Genomic DNA, 19,344 nt, shown 5'->3' on the forward strand with positions numbered 1-19,344 from the left:
AACTTGCTCAAGGTTACAGAGCTACTAACTGGTGGAGCCAGTTATAATGAGGATCCTTACCTGAGGAATTGTTTTTGGAAAGTAGGAAGGTGTTTGGAAGCTTCTGCTTCAGGGTTTCTGCCTGCTTCCTGGAAACTCCATCCTGTGATCTAATAACAGCCTTTATATTCCAGGCCACACCAGATCTGTTGAAAGGCCCGCAAGAGCTCACTCAACAAAGCAATGAGGAGACGGCCAAGCAGATACTTTACAATTACCTCAAAGAAGGGTTAGTGATATTCCTTAAAGGACCAAAGTATTGTCCTTTCTGGTGGGGTCTTGATTTTTTTCTCCTGAGACCTTGTGTTTTGCCTTGCCTTTCTGATCTGTGTGAACTATTGAGGCTTAGGACTCAATGGCTGGAGTTTTCGTAACAGTATTTGAGTCTTGGGTACTGAGTGTGAAGAGCAAGGGGATGATGAATATATGTGATATATATTTTAATTATTTTAAACCTGTACATCCAACGTGAGACTCGAACTCACGACACCAAGAGCAACAGCCACATGCTTTTCTGACAGGGCCAGCCAGGCACCCCTGTTTTTCAAATGACTTTTTCTTATTTAAAAAGAAGTTCAAAGATGGGAAGAATATCTACTCTTTGGTTTTCAACTAAGTCAGCCACCTTGAGTTCTTCATGCACAGAGTAGTAATCAATTATTCGCAGTTACAAACAAAACCACCTCCCCCACCCCCCGAGTTGACATTGGCCAGGAGCCCCTACTTCTATGATTTTTAAAGCATGTATGACTCATTTAAAAGAAGTGCTTTTCACATACTTATCTTGGAGGTTGAGTTTGAGTAATCTGGTTTTCAGTCCTTGCTTAGATACTAAGTCAGGAATTTGCAGTTTCTGTTTCCATTGTCTCATCGGATAGGATTAAAAAGGAAAAAAACTTTACAGCCTGATGTGACTGCAAGTCACTTACTTGAACAAGTACCCATTGGTATCAAAACCCTTCATATTTTTGCATCGTACCTTCCAAATATAGATCAGTAATACAAAGCTGACAAAATAGGTTCAGAGTATAAGAGATGGGCTTTTTTTTTTGAGGTGAGGGAGAGGTAGTAACTGAAGAGATCCTTTTAGCTAAGTAGTTCTTGGTGTCTCTCTCTGAAGGTTTTTACCATGTTAAGATTTAGGGAGAAGGACTTTTGATTTTTAGAATTCTTTCTCTAATTTTTTTTTTTTTTTTTTTTTTTTTGCTCATGATTTATTGAGAGACTGGGGAGACAGACTTTAATAGGAGGTGGCTATTTAAGGAAACTTATTTAAAATTTTCCTAATTGCCAGGTATGTGTGATAGAAGGTGTGGTAGAAGTTAATAAAACTCTGATCATTACCTGTGAAAATGTAGACAGCTGCGGTGTTGACAGTCTTGGCCTGGGGGATATATTTTTTTTAAACACAGCATAAAAACCAGTTAAAATCACTGTAGATCATTCTTAGCATTAAGATTTAAAAGTAAAGTGTGTGACTGTGGGTTGTGAGAGAGAGACACACACAGAAGAAATTCCTTGCTGGAATGAAATCAGTCATTTGAGTCAAACAACATATTAGTAAATTTTCACTGTGTGTTTTCTCCAGGCTTAGAATGTGGGTATATCTCTTTCACATGTTTGGGAATAGGAACTCTTCTCCCAAATTGAGTGGTAACGTGTAACAAGGTGTTGGAAGAGAAATACGCCATCCATCCTGTTCTTCCCTCAGTGGTTTTGTCTGCAGCCTTAATTAATTCATACCTCTTGCAATTTATCTTCTTAAATGGCTTGTTTGTGTGTCCTGGCATCTGAAGTATCCTGAGAACCGTGCTTGTGCCCCTTACTGGTTTTTTTTTTTCTTCCTGCTGCCTGTTTTCCAGAAGCACCGATAATGATGATGCAACTAAACGGAAGGTCAACCTGGTTTTTGAGAAAATCCAGACTTTAAAGTCTCGAGCAGCAGGGAGCACACAAGGAAATAATCAAGTAAATTGGAGTTTTGTATTCTGTAGAGGGCATTTAACTTGGAATGTGGCAAACAAATTGTTGTTTCTTCAGCCTGTACATTTGGTTATGGCAGTAAGTGGGAAGTTACCCGAGTTGTGAGCAGGACCTAAGATGGAAGACCATGCTTTAAATATTATTATTATGCACCAACTTTTTTTTCAGAAAGGTTTTAAGATATTTTATTTTTAAAAATAGCATATTGGGGCTCCTGGGTGACTCATTTGTTTAAGTGCCTGACTTTGGCTCAGGTCATGATCTCATGGCTTGAAGGCTACTGAGTTCGACCCCCAGGTCGGCCTCTGTGCTGACAGAGCCTGTGTCTGTGTCTCCCTCTGTCTCTGCCTCTCTCTCTCTCTCTCTCTCTCAGAAAAAATAAAAGTTAAATTAAAAAAAAAAAACCAATAACAAGACAAACAGGTGGTGAAACAAATAGGTAGTGAAATTTAGAAAGAGAAAATAAAAATAGGAAGAATGGGGCATCTGGGTGGCTCAGTCAGTTAAGTGTCCAACTTTAGCTCGGGTCATGATCTGATGGTCCATGAGTTCGAGCCCTGCATCACGCTCTGTGCTGACAGCTCGGAGCCTGTGACCTGCTTTGGATTCAGTGTCTCCCTCTCTCTCTCTGCCCCTCCCCCGCTCATGCTATGTCTCTGTCTCAAAAATAAACAAACATTAAAAAAAAAAAAAAAATGGGAAGAATGACTTGAAATCATGGATGGAGAACCCTAACATATTCCAAGGTTTTGAAGGAAGGTAAGTGTGAACTGGACCCAAGCTCTAGAACTTCAGAGAGTCAGAAATAAGAGGATGAGAACAAGAGAATAAGAATAGAGACTGGTGAAGTCAACCCGCATGGGTGGGAGAGAAAGGAAAGAATGGATTGGGGCCAAATTCTTAAAAAAAAAAAAAAAAATTCCTATTTATTATACTGAATTCCAGTTGGGACTTGGAGATTTTTTGTTGTTGTTAGAAGAGTCCTCTCATATTTGATGAACATCTGCTACATGTCAGACACACCTTGTGCCCTGAGAGGAAGCAATATTTAAGAGGGATGACTAAAAGCTTGTTCCTTAACCCTGCACCACCTGAATTGACATCCACTTGTTGCTTGTGTGTCTTCTCTTTCCCTCCTGGGGAATTCTGCATGGAAAGGAAAGAAAATGCCAGAGACAAGTCACAGGAAGTTTGTCTATAGCTTCTTTGTAACTTTGGAAACATATGTATACGATGTTTTTAGGCATCAGCTACCCTCTTCTCTCTACTGTTCAGCACTCAGCTAACCCATGACTGCTGTTATGATATCCAGTAGAACAGTTACATACATACATTATTCGCACGGGGGAATCTTTTAATTCTATACCATGCTTATAGGCAAGCTTCAGGGGTTCTCCATAGTTCTTACAATTGAAGTGTTTTGCTAAAACTCTTAAATCCAAATTATCGCTGTGAGTCTTGCTTTTCACTCACTGGCATATTTTTTGGGTGAGAACATACATCTTTGGTCTTGATGTTGAGACTGTGTTTGTGGGCACAGACTAAGGGGATCTGGATCAAACTAGGGAAGTTAGGTTAAGCCCTTTAGAATCCAGGACACTAATGGTGTCTCAAAAGAGTAAAGAACGCTCTGGGAGAAGAAGGGAAGGCAGGGCGTTCTAGGTAGAGGGACCAGCATGAACAAATATAAACAGGTGTGTGTTTGCTATGTTTAGGGGACTGGAGGTAGTTTAATGTAGCTGGAGCAGAGAGCCAGGATATGGGGAGGAAGTGCCAGGTAGAAAGGACCTTGGATATCACATAAGTTTCCATTTTAGGCTGAAGGTGATGGGCCATCATTGATGGACTTTGAACAGGAATGAATAGTGTCATATTTGTAGAAATTTATTCCTTTTGCAGCTTTTGGAGAGAGGTAAGGTAAGAGGAAGGGAGATCAGTTAGGCTGCTGGCGCATGAAGCCAGAGATGATGAGATGAACCATAGCTCTTCGACTTCTGGCTGAGATCACAGCACCATGACTGCTGAATTGCCCATACTTTTCTACTCTCCATCTCTCCCTGTTATTTCTGAATCTGATTATCTGCAGGCAAAGGCTTGGGAGTTTTATCTTTTTGGTGTCAGCTAAGTGATTTCCTATGAGAGAAGAAAAGACCATGTTGGAAACAGCAGAGCAGGTAGAGTTTTCATTTGGGCAAGAACAATGTACAATTTCTCATGAGTTGGATTTAGATTTCCATATTGGATTGTTCTCATTTTGCTTAAGGAAATAGGAAGTCCTGTGTTTTTGTTGACTGTTGGGTTCAGTTAACTTCACAGGAGTAAGTCAGGAAGTACCTCGTTCCAAGTTCATTATACACAGCTCACACCTGGATTCAGGTGCAGGAGAGCCAGGACATGGCATTTTCTAGCTTCATTTCCTGACTCCCCTTTGTAGTTTTCTAGCCACTTTGCTATAGGATTTTAGCCAAATCCTTTTGAGAGCATCTCCTGTTATTGTATCCATGGAAGAAACAAAAAGAGATCATTAATATTCATACTCATATCAGAGATGATATTTTCTAATAGGCTCTCTTTAATCAGATCCCTCTTTGTTATATCTGTCTTCATTATGGAAATGTAGCATCCAAAAGAAGAAAGCCATTGTAGCTAGCATCCGTTTATTTATTAATTGTATACAGGCATATGCAGAGAGTGAGAAAATTTCTGGTTATGGAGCAGTAAGTCCCAATGTCATGGAAGTTCTGTAATAGATGGATTGTGTGAAGGGCCTCGGAGACACGGAGACATGGGCTTTGGGTATAACTTTATGCAGTGGATGAATCTTCAACAAATATTTATTTTTATCTTTTTATATTGTTCTATTGGCATCTGACTCATATACAGTAAATTGCACAAATCTTAACTGTGTAGTTTATTGAGTTTATTTTATTATTATTATTTTTTTAACATTCATTTATCTTTGAGACAGAGAGAGACAGAGCATGAACGGGGGAGGGTCAGAGAGAGGGAGACACAGAATCCGAAACGGGCTCCAGGCTCTGAGCTGTCAGCACAGAGCCTGACGCGGGGCTCGAACTCACGGACCGCAAGATCATGACCTGAGCCGAAGTTGGCCGCTCAACCGACCGAGCCACCCAGGCGCCCCTATTGAGTTTTTAACAGAGGTGTGTGTCCATGCAGACACCACCCAGATGAAGATACAGAACGTTCTGATCATCCCCAGAAAGTCTCCTTGCGTCCCTTTCTCTATAGGGATTTACATTTGAATTGGATCTTAAGATTTTGGTGTTACTGCTCAGATTGTATTTTGGGAGACGGAGAAAATAAAGCATCTTGAACATTTACATTAGAGAATCTTTGCAATAATTATAGGCTTCTAATTCTTCGTCTGAAGTCAGAGATCTGTTGGAACAGAAAAACAAGTTGACCACAGAAGTGGCCGAACTTCAGAGACAGCTTCAGCTAGAAGTCAAGGTACCTGTTTTTTCCTTTGTTATTATTAACATTTCTGTCTTGCTTGATAATATTTTAAGCACATTGGGATGCCCAAGTGAAGTGAAAGTCAGGTTTTTTTTGTCCCCAAAAGAAACATTCCTCTCACTGCTGAGTAAAAATTCCTGTATATTTGGCTCCTGCTGTCCAGAGAAATTTTTATGTTTCTATTTTTTAAGTAACCAAAGCATTATAGACACCATTTGCTCTGACAGAGTGAAACACTGTTGGATTCAGGCAGGCCAGTAGGAAACTTAAATGCATATAAAATACCCAAACTGAGTGATAGAAATAGCAGACCAAGGTTTAGCTGTCTTCATAGTTCTTTTAGACATATTACAGCTCATTCAATATTTAATATTCTTTCCAGTTGCAAAGTCCCATGTGAAATGATGTAGTTTGATTAAGTTTTCTAATAAGTAAATGCAAAAGCCATGGAGTCCATCAGAGTTTCGAGGTAATCTGTGGGATTGCGTTAATGTTGAGTGGAGGTACTTTCAGATCACATGTATTTATATTAGAATCAGCAGAACATCAAGGAAGAGAGAGAGAGGATGAAAGCAAACTTGGAAGAGCTCCAGGGCCAGCACGACAGTAAGGTGGAAGAGAACTCCATGCTGCAACAGCGACTAGAAGAAAGTGAAGGGGAGCTCCGGAAGAACCTGGAGGAGTGAGTCCCGGGCCAAGAGCCTCTGCCCTTCCTGGGTTCTTGCATCCCACGTAGCCAGAATCTTTTTGTCCGTTTAATACCAACCAGCCTTCCAGATGTTAATAGGGGCTGCTGACCCTTCCTGTTCTCCCTCTTAACCTTTTAAAATGGAGAAACTGGTGACACATGCAGAAAGGTTAATAATTAAAAAAATCTTTATATACCTTAAAAAATGCCTTGTCAAGTTTCAGCCCCTTAGAGTGGCTCTTCATAGCAGATAAGTGAGAAGCAGGGAATACAGAGTATTGATATCTAAAGACAGAGTTCTTGAGGGATCTGGACCCAGCCTCTAAAAAGCACATCATATCACTTCTGTAATCTCCTAGTTGGTGAATTTTCTCCTGAGTGTTGCTGACCAGTGCTTATGCATCTGTTGAGTCTGTGGAGAGGGAAAGTCAAAGCCAAGATGGCCCTGTCATTATGTCATATTAAAAGCTGCAACAAAAGGATCTGAAACCAGTGTCCGAAAATGTACAATGCTATGAAGCTCTGTGGACATGGTGGAAACCTTAAGTGAAGGTTTAAGTGGGGTTGAAATCTAGAAGGGAATTCAAGAAAAATAAGACATTATATAATAAAATCATTTAATTGCCCTTGCTATTTTGATGATGTAGTTTCTGTTTTTAAAGCATTCTTAGAGGTTAATTCCGGAAGAATTGATGAGAAAAAAGCAAAATTTAGGGTATAGTAAAGACTTTACAAAATAAAAAGGTAAAACAGTTGTCAGTTTGATTTAGAGCAGAGGTTGGCAAACTTTTTCTGTCAGATAGTAAATACTTTATGGTTTATGGGCCATATGGTCTTTGTTGAACCCACTCAGTTTTGCCATTGTATTGTGCAAATGACCATATGCAATATATAAATGAATGAGCATGGTTATATTCTGATAAAACTTTATTTACAAAAATTGGCTGTGGGCCAGATTGGCCAATAGGCCATGATTTGCCAGTTCTCCTGGGGCTGGGGGTAGGGTAGGGTGGGAGGTAGGGAATAGGGTGGCTTTGGTGAAGGCATTATCAAAGAGGTTGTGCTTTTTGGGGGTCAATTTCTCATCTTATTGTCTAAATTCCAGGACCCTGTGGTTTCCTTCTGGGGAGAAATGGTCACTGTATAACCTTTCCCATTACATTGGTTTGAGTTCTCATTTGTCTTCTTGTTAGGCAAGTTAGACTGAAGTCATGAGTTCTCACCAGTGCCTTTTCTGGTTTGTGATGCCTTGTTCAGTATAGAATGGACAACAGAGGAGGCTCTTTGGGGCTTTAGATGACTCTGCTTGACCATCCTAAGGTCCACAATCAGACTGGATGAAAAAAAAAAGCTGGGCCCAGGAGAGTCTCTCTAATGGGTTTCCTTCCCTGCCAGACTGTTCCAGGTGAAGATGGAACGGGAACAGCACCAGACTGAGATCAGAGATCTTCAGGACCAGCTTTCAGAAATGCATGATGAGTTGGACAGTGCTAAACGATCCGAGGACAGGGAGAAGGGAGCTCTGATTGAGGTAAGGGGGACTGTGGGATCAGCTGATATGAAAGCATCTACCTGGAGAGGATGGGATGGGTGGAGGTGGGGCAGACTGGATACTATGAGCCATAGTCTGTTACGTGTATTTGCTGCACTGTGCCTATGACTAGATTCCATAAAAGCATCACAGTATTATTTCCTTCTAGATTAATAGTTTTTAAACCTTGTCTTAGGAAAAATTTCAACCATACAGTAAAGTAGAAAGAGCAATTTATGAACTCCCATGGAGCTCCAACCCAGATCCAACAGTCGTCAACATTTTGCCATACTTTTACCATTTCTTCATCTGTCCCTTCATTTATCCCATTATTTTTTCATCTGTCCATTTGTTTGTCTTTGCTGAATCATTTCACAGTTGATTACAGATAATACCACACTTCACTCCTAAATTCTTTGGCATGCATCTTAAAAAAATTAGGGAATTTTGTTATAACCACAATACTATTATCATGCCTAAAACAATAATTCCTATAATATAACAATAATGCTAATACCTGGTCCTTACTGAGAATTTACCAGTTGTCCCTCAAGTATATTTTATAGTTGTTCCTCCATACCCCAAGCCAGGATCCAACCTAGAATCCCATATTGCTTTAATTGTTTTCTCTCTTTGAGTTTGTCTTTGTATAGATTTTGGTGCATATTTCCAGCTTTCTTCCATTCCATTGGTTTTTGGAAGAGACCAGACCAATGGCCCATATTTTGGATTTGTCCGATTGTTCCTTATGGGGTCCATTAACTTGTTCCACTATCTTGTGCGTTGCCAGTAAATTTGAGGTTAGATCTAAACACTAACAGATTCGGGTTAAACTTTGGGTAAAAACACTTTGTAAGTAATACTAATTATGAGAAAGCATTTTAAAGATGTTAGTGCCCATACAGCACTTATCACAGTTAAGTTTTTGTTTAAGGCTCCTACAAGACTGTAAGCTGTAGGAGGCAGGGTTGGTGATGACTGGCTTAGGGTTTTATCTGCAATAGCTGTACCTGTGACTGGGACATATGGCACTCAGCACATATTTGGTGGATGGTTGGATGGATGCATTTTGAATGAATGAATAAGTGAATGAATGAATATATTTGCTGTATACATAGGCTGCCTATCTGGCTTTTGCCCGTATGAGTATATTCCCTACTGAATATTTAGCTGTTCTGAATCCATGACTCAGTGGATGAGGTTGATTCTTTCCACTGCTTAACATTTGTTGATGATTGCGTGGTTTTCCAAAGACCATCATTATCTCTCCCCTGAATTAGATTGCCATTCTGTTGAATGGCAATTCAACAGAATGTGTGTATCTATGTGGTAGATACACACATAGGTTATGAACATTGACATTGTTTTGTTGGGAATTGGGTATAATCGAGGCTCAGAAACAGAACTTGTATCTCTGTGCTCATTTAGATGTTTTGATGTTGGCTATAATACTATCATAACCTGTATTCTTGGCATAGTTTTGACATTTATTTCCTTATAAGCGTCGGTTTATAGGAACAGCCACAAATAAATGATACAAAATTTAGAATGATGCAAAAAAAAAAAAAAAAGCCCATAAAAAAATAAAGGTATCCTGTCAACCTTTAATTTTTATTTTCTACCACTTTCCCCCTAAGGACCTGGGTCTTTTCTTCATCCCCTGTCTTGGAGTTAAAGTTTCTGGCTGCCTGTAAGTGTCAGCTGTCAGGTGTTTACTCACCCCCTTCCTTGTTTGGTTTTGGAGTAATTGCCCAGGAGGGATTTTAGTTCTTGCTCTTTAGAACTTAGAGTCTCTTCCCCATGACTTGGCAGCGATGGAGAGCAGAGAGCTTGTGGCCACCCAGGATAGGCATACTCATGGATTCATTTTTCACATGGGCAGGGGGAAATCTCTTCTCTTCTCCCCACACAACCATCTCTCTGTCTCTGTTTGGACCTTTTCTCCCAAACAGGCCTCGGGCCTGTTCCTTAGCACCTATTTCCCTTTTTATCCAATGACCTCTATCTTAAAAGCCACCACATTTGTGGGATTAGACTGCTTCTCGTGGTGCTGCCTTCTTCAGAGGGCTGAGTTACAAAGACAAGGTGCATTAGAATGAGGCTTTGAAAATGGGTGTATTTGTCCCTGAAGTATTAAAACATCATAAAATGAAATCTTGGACAGGTGGTGGAAACATTTTCCACACACTTTAATGACTATTTTTCTGCATTTTCTGTTTGCCTTCCTATCCATTGAGAACCTTCATCTGCCCTTCTGTAATTTAGGGACAATTATAGTGCCCCTGCAGCTTTGATACCTGCTTTTAGTTTATTTATTTTTTAAATTTTCTTACTGTTTTTTTTATTTTTGAGAGAGAGGCACACAGAGAGCAAGCAGGGAAGGGCAGAGAGGGAGTCACAGAATATGAAGCAGGCTGTGAGCTGTCAGGACAGAGCCCGATGTGGGGCTTGAACTCACAGACTGCGAGATCATGACTGAGATGTAGTTGGCCGCCCAACCAACTGAGCCACCCAGGTGCCCCAATACCTGCTTTTAGAAGTTCATTTTTCAGAAACACTTTTCCTTATTATACTCTATAGTCTTCATAGTTCATCTTTTAAGGAGATAAACTGTAATACGTTTCATCATCCTTCTATATTTATTGTTTCTCTTTTTATTTTCAATTACGTAAAAACGTATTGAACATTTTTCACATGTATCCTTTTACTACTTTAGAAAAATTTCCTAAGGGTAAGCTTCCAGAAATGATGTCGTTGAACAGTTTATGGCTTTCAATAAAAATGTAGCTTTACAAACAAATTTAAATAGAAGACTGCCATGAATCCTATGATTCTTGTATGGACACTTTATTCTAAAAGAGGAAGGTGTTAGCTGTTGGGAAGTCTTTTAAGTTGCTCAATTTGTTCACTAAATTAAACCTATAATTGTTAGTTGTTCTTTTTATCTGGTATGCTGTATCCTTTTAGGTTCATGTTAGCACATTTGACCTTGCTTTATTCTGTATCTGTCCCTTTCTTCTAAAAATTTTTTTTAAGGTTTTTTTTTTTTGTTTTTTTTTTTGAGAGAGAGGAGTGATGTGGATGCATTAGTGGGGGGGGGGGGGGGGGCGGTGCAGAGAGAGAGGGAGACACAGCATCCTAAGCAGGCTCTAGGCTTCAAGCTCAAGCTGTCAGCACAGAGCCTGATGTGGGTTTCGAACTCACTAGCTGTGAGATCATGACCTGAGTGAAACTTGGATGTTCAACCAACTGAACCACCCAGATGCCTCTGTCCCTTTCTTCTAGCCGGCTAATTCAAAGACATGTTGGCTTTGCTTCCTCCCCCATTTCTTGCCTAGCACAGCACTAAGCAACAGAGCAAAGGAATAAATTTCAGTTTTTAAATCTTTTTAGAATTGTCACCTTTTTAAGAAAAGGGGATAATTCTGATTTGAGCCACGTGCTTCTTTGCCTCTTTAAGCACAGTGTACTGAGTGTATATTAATGAATATAATTTAATTAATCAAATAGTTTAGTGACTTATTTACAGTGGTAACTAGGATAAGCATATGAACCTCAGTTTTGGTGATGTGTTTTCAGGTTGGTAATGAGAGACACAGAAAGGAAACAGAGCACATCTGCTCTTACAGATGTTCCCAGTGTTGCTGGCTTTCTCATTATTTGCCTCTTCCTGTAACAGGAGGACTGTTATCTGCTGTCTTTCTGCAGGATTAGTTGGGGTACAGTTAGCTTCTCTGTGCCAAAGTGGGTTTCTCCTCTGGAAATTCATCCTCACTGTTTTAATCAAGTTCCTATTACTTGTCAGCAACATTTAAAACCTGATCTATGGTTTCTATACCACTAATAAAATAGACCCTATCTCTTTGTCACGTTCAATTTATTCTTCATATCTTAATAAAAAGTGGCTTGGGGGAATCCAATAACAGATTATAGTTATGGCCAAGTTTTCCATGGCATTTAGCTTAGAACAGGCTCTTAAACACAATGCACCTTAAACACTTCTGCTTTTAAATGTTTTAAAAAGTTTGAAGGCTTTTTATTTTGTGAGGCTTGCCACAATCCATAAGATTTTTAATGAAATCTCTTCTAATACTTCACATTTTGTTAAATAATACTGGGCACCAATACAAAATCAGTAAAGCAACATTAGGAGAGAATAAAATGGCTAAAAAGAAGATAGAAAGAAAGAAATAGTAAAAAATACAATTTGCTTAGGATAAGCCATATAACTGACCAAAAATAAGATGACTTTGTTATTCTTAAACAATTGATGGTTCTGAACTTTCTAAAAAAAAAAATCAGGTTACAAAAATGATTATGGGACAAGTTTTCAGCCACTTCTTTGTCTGTGAATGCATTTCCCTCCATTCTGGGGGAAAGGGGTGAACGTGAGACCTCTCTCTAAGTGCATGACAGTGGAGTTTTCTAATTACCAACCATCATCTTTGATGGGAGCCTACAGTGCTGACAGATGGGCCTCACTCCAACAGAATCTGGTAATGTTTTATCCCTGGCATTTGCCAAGAGCAAGTACTTGAAATACTCTGGTATTGAAATTATATTGATCCGAGGATAGACTGTGCTCAGAAATGAGGTCTCTCAATGGTTCTAAACTTGCAGGATATTACTGAATTATTACACAAATTTTAATCAAAAAGTACTAAAAAGTAATCATGGTTTTCATCAGCTGTGATGTGCTTTCTAGGCTGTTCTTCTGAGAACAAAATTTACATAATTCCTATCAGCAACAGTTTTGATACAAAACCCTTACGTATCCTTTCAGTGAGTGTGGGCCAGCGATGGGGACCCCTGCTGAACTTCTGGGAAACATTTATACAGAAGAGATCAGCATTTTTCTCAGGTTGACCTGGAATACCTGTCAATAGGTGGTGTGTGGAGTGAGGCTTTCTATGGAAAGTAAGTTGCTGCTGTGGATATTCTGGAATGTCTGCTTTCCAGACAGCCACTTGTTGCTGCTGCTAACAGCTAGGTCCCAGAGTGGGCTTCTCTTTTTCTTTCAGCTTTTTTTCTTTCCTGGTTCTGGGCATGTCTGTTTTCTTTTTTAATTTTTGTTAACGTTTATTTATTTTTGAGAGAAATAGAGACAGAGCGTGAGTTGGTGTTGGGGGCAGAGAGAAAGGGAGACACAGAATCCAAAGCAGGCTCCAGGCTCTGAGCTTGTCAGCACACAGCGCGACACTGGGCTCTGACTCATGAACCGTGAGATCATGACCAGAGCTGAAGTCGGACCCCTAACTGACTGAGCCACCCGGGTGCCCCGGGCATGTGTCTTTTCTTTAAAGAGGTGGACTTCCTTACAGGCACTTCCAGCCGTACCCAGTGTTCTATTCCATTTGCAGCTGAGAGACTGAGCACAGGGTAATTGTTTGCTCCTCAGCCCCTCTTGAGTGTGTAGATTTGTGGTCAGGCTTGCAGAGGCTGTGTGATTAAGAGAAGGGGCATTGGTATCCAGTCTGTGTTCTAATCTTCCACCTCTCAGCTGTGTGAATGTAAGCATGTTAGTGTCTCAAAGCTCCAGGGTTTGTTTTGTTTTTTTTTTTTCCATCTATGAATAAGAATAATATTAATCGCCTTGAATATTCGTCTCTTAGGATTTTTGGAAATCCTTACCACAGTTCCTGTTATATACTATGTACCAAGCACAATCACATCTGTCGCCTCTCCCTGCTCACATACATTCATACTCACTAGGCTTTTATCTCCTGGAAACTTTGTTATCTGCACCTAGCCTGAATGCATATGAATTTTGAAAGTGCTGATTCTGATTGGCCAAAGCTTTCCTTTGTTTTCTGATTGGTATCTCTAGAGAGGCATGGTCACCTCTGATGGGTATTTACTTACGTTTTGAAATTTATATACTTTTTCTGCTTTCTTTGGCTTGATATAACTGGAAATGAGGATCCTGAGGCGATGGGGTAAAGTTTCTGAAATCTCTCATGGTTTTTTGGCCTCTACCCTGGAAAACCTCAAGTGCTGCTAAGTGATAGGGTGAGGTGTAATCTGATTGGATTTGTACAACATAGGCCACTTAAGCAAAGCCACGACCGCAGATAATGGCGCGTTGGTGTAAAATGGACCATAGAAACCTAGGTTCTTGACATGCATTGGTGGCAGGGCACACCAGGCAACGCAAAGCCCAGATACATCCTGGGAAAGATAAGTGTGGGAAGAGGAACTGCCTTGTCATCAAAACAATTGAGAAATGTGTGAGAGTAAGAGGAGGAAGTGGAGTTAGAACCACAATGTCTGTTAGAGGCTGGCAGAAAGCCCAGGAAGACCTGATGGGGTGGCCAGTCACAGCAGTGATGGGGGGGGGGTTTCTGATACCCCTTAAGAAGGGGCCGGCAGCATCGGCACCAGGATGTCCCCTTTGGTGCGTGTCAGGATGGGGTATATTTTCATAAGATTTGCATATGTGTTCTGTGCTTGGTGCTTTGGAAGAACCAGAATTGCCTTATTTACTTGGATGAATCTCTTGACCTTTCTTCTGAGCTTCTCAGTGCCTGCTAGCGAGATTTTTGAAGGGCTGAGTCTTGGTCTGTGCCATGTGGCTCTACCCTGGGACTGGTTCAATGCATGTGCATGTGCCAGAGAAAAGGCTGAGAGATTCCATCGTCAGTCATATTTTCATCCCCTCATCAACGACATACTTCTTGAATGGAAAGTAGTTTATCATCGCCAAGGCCTCAGCTCCACAGGTGGCAGCCATTCCTCTGATTCCCCAGGAATTCCAAGAGAACAGGATGTGTATTTACTCAGAAGCCACCAGTGAAAAAATAGACCAGTTTAGAATTCTTACATCTCCAGACTTCTGCCCTGCTGCATGTGTGAATTTATTTCTACTCAGAACAGACACATTCCCAATATCGTTGATCTGTGCACCAAAAATACAGTCAGATCTATATCCTTCTTTCAAGGGGCTGACAGTCTAACAGGGGAGGAAAGAAAATAATCTCTGTGGACTGCAAGGTAAAAGCATTAAGTGCTCTGAGACACACCGCTAGAGTGAGATGGGTATCAGGAAGGGGATTCAAGGAAGACTTCTTGCAGGAGATCCTGCTCTGAGTCTTCAGGGATTTTCTGAAAGGCAGAGGCAGGTGGGATTGAGAGGGAAGAAGGGCGCTTGAGACAGAGGATCACGTCATAGGGGCCACAGGTGAGCAACTGGATGCAGTGAGTAGTTGGGTGGCAGGAGAGCCTAAACCAGGGAGGCGAGGGAAAGGATCTCTAGGATGTTACAGAGCTAACATTTTGGTTGTGAAGGACAAGGACAAGAGAGGTCAAGGATGCTTCTAAGCTCCCAAGCAGGTGGTGCCATTTAAAAGAATAATGAACAAAGGAGGAGGAAAGGAAGGAACATGATGAATTCGCTGAAAAATATAAACCTACTGAATCTTAGGTGCCCGTGGGACATCCAGATGGATGTGTCTGGCAGGTCACTGGAAGTGCAGGTCTGAACTCAGATAAGAGTTGGGAGGTAAAGGTTTGAGAGTTACTTACTTAGAATGAATAGTTGGGGAAAAAAAAAAAAACCCAACCGATGAGCTTGCCAAAAAAGAATAAAGAATGCGAAGTTGCATTCTTGGGGATCATCTTAGCCTTTGGGAAGAGGGAGAGAAAAGCCAGGGAAGATTGTCATAGAAAAAGCAGCCTGAGGGAAGAAAACAGGCAAGTACTGTCTTTGAACTGCAGGGCAAAAGAGAATTTTAAAGAGAGGTTGGGAGGATCAAAGAAGGGTTGGTGGAGAAAAGTGAGGACCGGGGAGAAGCCTGGACTTGTTGACTAAGAGGTCACTATGACCTTGGAGGGGACAGTCTTAGTACAGTAGGATCCAAGGCCATGTAGCTAGAGATTAAAGAGTGACTTAGTGGTCAAGAAGCACAGTGGACAGAAATTACACTTTATAAAAATTTAGTGGCAAAGCTTGTTGTTGTTGTTGTTGCTTTTTGACCCAGTGGATTCTTGTGCCCTGAGGGAAAGAATACAGACTCAAGGAAAGAGAAAAGGACAATGTGACAGAGAAACAGATCACTGATGGAGGAAAGGCCTGGAGCAGGCTGGCAAGGGGCAGCTCGTGGTGTGGGAAGTGGCTGCGGGTGGGAGGGGGCTGGGTGTGCGGAGATGAGCCGGGGTGGAGGGGCCGCCGAGGCAGCCGCATCAGGGTCCCGCCAGTGTGATGTGGGGGTGTCTGCAGGAGAGGAGTGTCCTGAACTTGAGGATCGCCGAGTAGGTCTGAGACAAAGATGGTGAAGTACAAGGAATGCGAACTTTTGGCAGGACACGCTTGGGTTTAGGTAATGCGATTTGTAGTGGAACGTGTTGCCCCAGTTTTGTGACTTTTCTCAGGAACTCTTGGCAGTGAATGAGGAGAAAATGGGAGTGTGTGCCTTGCCCCAGTGCGACAGGAGACTGGGCAGAGTCCTCCCAGTACCAGGGCTGTGAACGAAGGGTTTGACCACACACAGGGCCCCACAGGGGGCGTGAAGTTAAGTGAGCCCACACAGTGGACACGTCCCCCAGTGAAACAACAGCACACGTGAGCCCTTTGTGAGGGCAACAGACCATTCATTGCACAGAAAGGAGGTGAGATGGAAAAGACACACATGCCCCCTCAAAGCAGTGAAAATGAAATCAGTTTCCCTTTTTCTCCTTCAAGTCAAATCTCAAAACGAAGGCAAACAAATCTAGGGGAATGATGGCGTCAGAGGAGTGAAAGGGATGAGGAGGAGACGGTCTAAACTGGTGTGTACTATGGTGAGGAGAGAGTCAGAGAGGACAGGTTGAGAGGATGGCCGTTCGTCTGGGCCACCCAACTGGAGGGGACACGTAGGGCCATTCAGCAAAGATGTTTAATCCCTACCTCCCTGTTCATGGAACAGGAACTCTTACAGGCAAAACAGGATCTTCAGGATCTGCTCATCGCCAAAGAGGAGCAGGAAGACCTCTTGAGAAAGCGGGAGCGTGAACTCACCGCCCTGAAGGGAGCCCTGAAGGAAGAGGTTTCCAGCCACGACCTGGAGATGGACAAACTGAAGGAGCAGTACGATGCTGAGCTGCAGGCCCTGAGGGAGAGTGTAGAAGAGGCCACCAAGGTGAGTCTGCTGAGCCAGGTCTGGTCAGACTCCAGGGCATGTTGGCCCGGGACAAGAGAGTGAGGGTGTGGCGTGAGGACAGATGAAGGGGCGAGACTGCCTTGCTCACGCCAGTGCTAGTTGTTTTTCTTTTCACTACAGAGTGAAACTCACTTTCATCAGATTGTGGAAATAGAGCTTGATCATGAATAATGAGCTCAGCCCTGTTGCTGTTGACCATTTTGAGTCTATAAATTTAAAAATTGTTAAGGACCTCCATAATGCTTTTATTTGAGGTGAGATTTGGAGGCCCGTGAGGGAACTGAGCCCCTTGCAGAGCACACAGCGGGGCCCCTCCAGGTGTGCCTAAGGGTTGGAGGCCGAGGGCATTGGGTGGCTTTGCGACAGGATTCCAGACCAGACCCAGATTTCTGGAATCCTGACCCCTGCCCCTGCCTTAGCCTGTTCCTTTTGACTTGTGAAGCCTTTTGTTAAATGGTTTGGGTTCTTTTCTTAGCAGGGTTCCACCAGGGCTAATTGGCTGAATTGCCCAGACCCTTGTGAGATAATTTTTCTCTTAATTGAATTCTTGGCTCCTACAACATAGGTTGTAAATTATGTTGAGGTCTTCTGGTGCAGGCCTCATCTTGGCTGTTGAAGAAGAGAAAAAGCAACGTTTTGAAGGGGAAAATGCTTTGAAATATCATGCCATCTTTAGGGAATGAGGGGAATTACAGAGTATAAAGTTTTTTTTAGAGTCTCTGCGATGCACAGGTTAAAGAGGATGAGGAAAGAACTCTTGATACTGTTGGTTTATTCTGTGATGATTATGGCGACAGCTCTGAGCTTGTAGGCCCCCCCTCTCCCCTAAGCTCCATAGTGATTCACTGATTTTCAATTATGGCGTGGTAATTGCAAATGACAAGAAGTGAAAGATGGTTTTGTTTGTTATAACAATAAAAAGTCTGGGAAATAGTGTGTTTGGGGTTGTTATAACTGAGATAGTTTTTAAAGAGCTTCTCATTGATTTGCCTTAGGTTTTTTTTTTTTTTTTTTTTTTTTTTGGAGATTAGGTTTAGTTTGAAGGAGAAAATGGAAACTGATTTAATTTTCATTGCTTTGAGGGCATGTGTCTGTTCCATCTGATTTTCTTTCTGCGCAGCAACCTGGTGTCCTTTTTCTTAGCTTTTCTGTGCTGTTGTTTCATGGGGGATGTGCTAGTAGGCTACTGAGTAAGAGGATTCTCCTTTGAACCCACATGTCTTTATCAGGTTCAGACCTTTCATCAAAGCTCGAGTTAATGTTTATTCATTGAACGGTAGTTGAGGATGGTGTTTCGGGCATATGTATAGTGATCTGAATATAAGGAAAGTTAAATTTGTGCCACACATCAGATGCAGGATATGTTATTAGAAGCTTGTAGGTCCTCTCACAGATAGTGCAAGTGGGGAAGGGAAACATGGTAGGTGAAAGAGGACATTTTTGTTGTATGACATCAAGATCATCTGTAGAGACATAGTCTGTTGCATTTTGACTCTTTCAAAGGTCAGTATTGTATGTTAATGTACAGCGTTTTTTAAAATGTTTTATTTTTTAGTGAGGACAAGTGGGGGAGGGGCATAGAGACAGGGGAACAGATGATCTGAAGCAGGCTGTATGATGATAGCAGAGTGCCCGATGTGGGGCTTGAATTTATGAACTGCGAGATCATGACCGGAGCTGAAGTTGGATGCTCAACTGACTGAGCCATCCAGGTGCCCCAAGTATAGCATTTTAATTATGCGAATTTAAGAAAGATAACTTGGTTGACCCATATGGGTTTGCGAAAGAAATAACAAGTGAGTTAACCAAGACATGTATCATTGGCAGAGAATGTAGGGTTTCTAAGCAGCAGGAAACTAACCAAAAAGGGATGCACCTCAGCATCCAAAGGGGTGTGTGCCAGCAAGGTTCTTTGTCCCAAGGTCATATTCTACAGTGTCCTCAGAATCTTCCCCTGAAAGGACAAATTTGATCATGTCAGCCTGTGCTTAAAGGCTCTCTTGGCTCCCCATTGCTATATTTAAGTTCCAAGTTGTTATTGTGGTAGGTGATAGAAGCCCTTTTTCTACCTAACCCCGTTTCCAGAAAACTCCATGTTCTCTTAGTCCTTTCACCTTTCTGTACATGGGAGCTGACCTCCGTCCACTTTTCTGCCAGACTACCCCCTTGAGAATCTTTCAAGACCCTCCCCAAATTTCCTCTCCCCTGTGATGGCGACTAGATACCTCCACTCCCCTTGGTGGGGTTAATTGCACCTTTCTTAGGGTTTCTTTTGCTCCCTAGTTATTCATCTTCTGTAGTTTCTATGATACCATGTTGTAACTCATCATGTCTGCGACTTCGTTAGACTCTAAGCTTCTTAAAGAAGCACAAGGGACATTTTTATCCCTCCTTTTTCTTCCTGGAGTAGGAGTGGAAAACTTAAGTACCTCAGGGCCCAGGCAAGGACATGAATGAGTGGACTTCTGGGTGTGTTGTTGGGGGGACAG

At 41.8% G+C, this 19,344-nt stretch overlaps 1 protein-coding gene across 4 annotated transcripts in view; it reads left to right on the forward strand.

Moving 5' to 3' along the window:
- The window catches only part of CGNL1 (cingulin like 1), a 157,630-nt gene that overhangs the window by 61,153 nt on the left and 77,133 nt on the right, over positions 1 to 19,344 (forward strand). For 3 of the 4 annotated variants that reach the window (XM_086710782.1, XM_086710783.1, XM_086710785.1), the window contains exons 3-8: positions 174 to 268; positions 1,902 to 2,007; positions 5,395 to 5,496; positions 6,036 to 6,184; positions 7,586 to 7,721; positions 16,622 to 16,834. In XM_086710782.1, coding sequence (XP_086566908.1) covers positions 174 to 268; positions 1,902 to 2,007; positions 5,395 to 5,496; positions 6,036 to 6,184; positions 7,586 to 7,721; positions 16,622 to 16,834 — 801 coding nt within the window. The remainder of the gene's footprint in view (positions 1 to 173; positions 269 to 1,901; positions 2,008 to 5,394; positions 5,497 to 6,035; positions 6,185 to 7,585; positions 7,722 to 16,621; positions 16,835 to 19,344) is intronic. The other variant, XM_086710784.1, reaches the window with a different exon arrangement.

The sequence above is a fragment of the Puma concolor genome, chromosome B3 (genome assembly GCF_028749965.1).
Source record: "Puma concolor isolate L17-30 chromosome B3, mPumCon1.1.hap2, whole genome shotgun sequence".
NCBI lineage: Eukaryota > Metazoa > Chordata > Mammalia > Carnivora > Felidae > Puma > Puma concolor.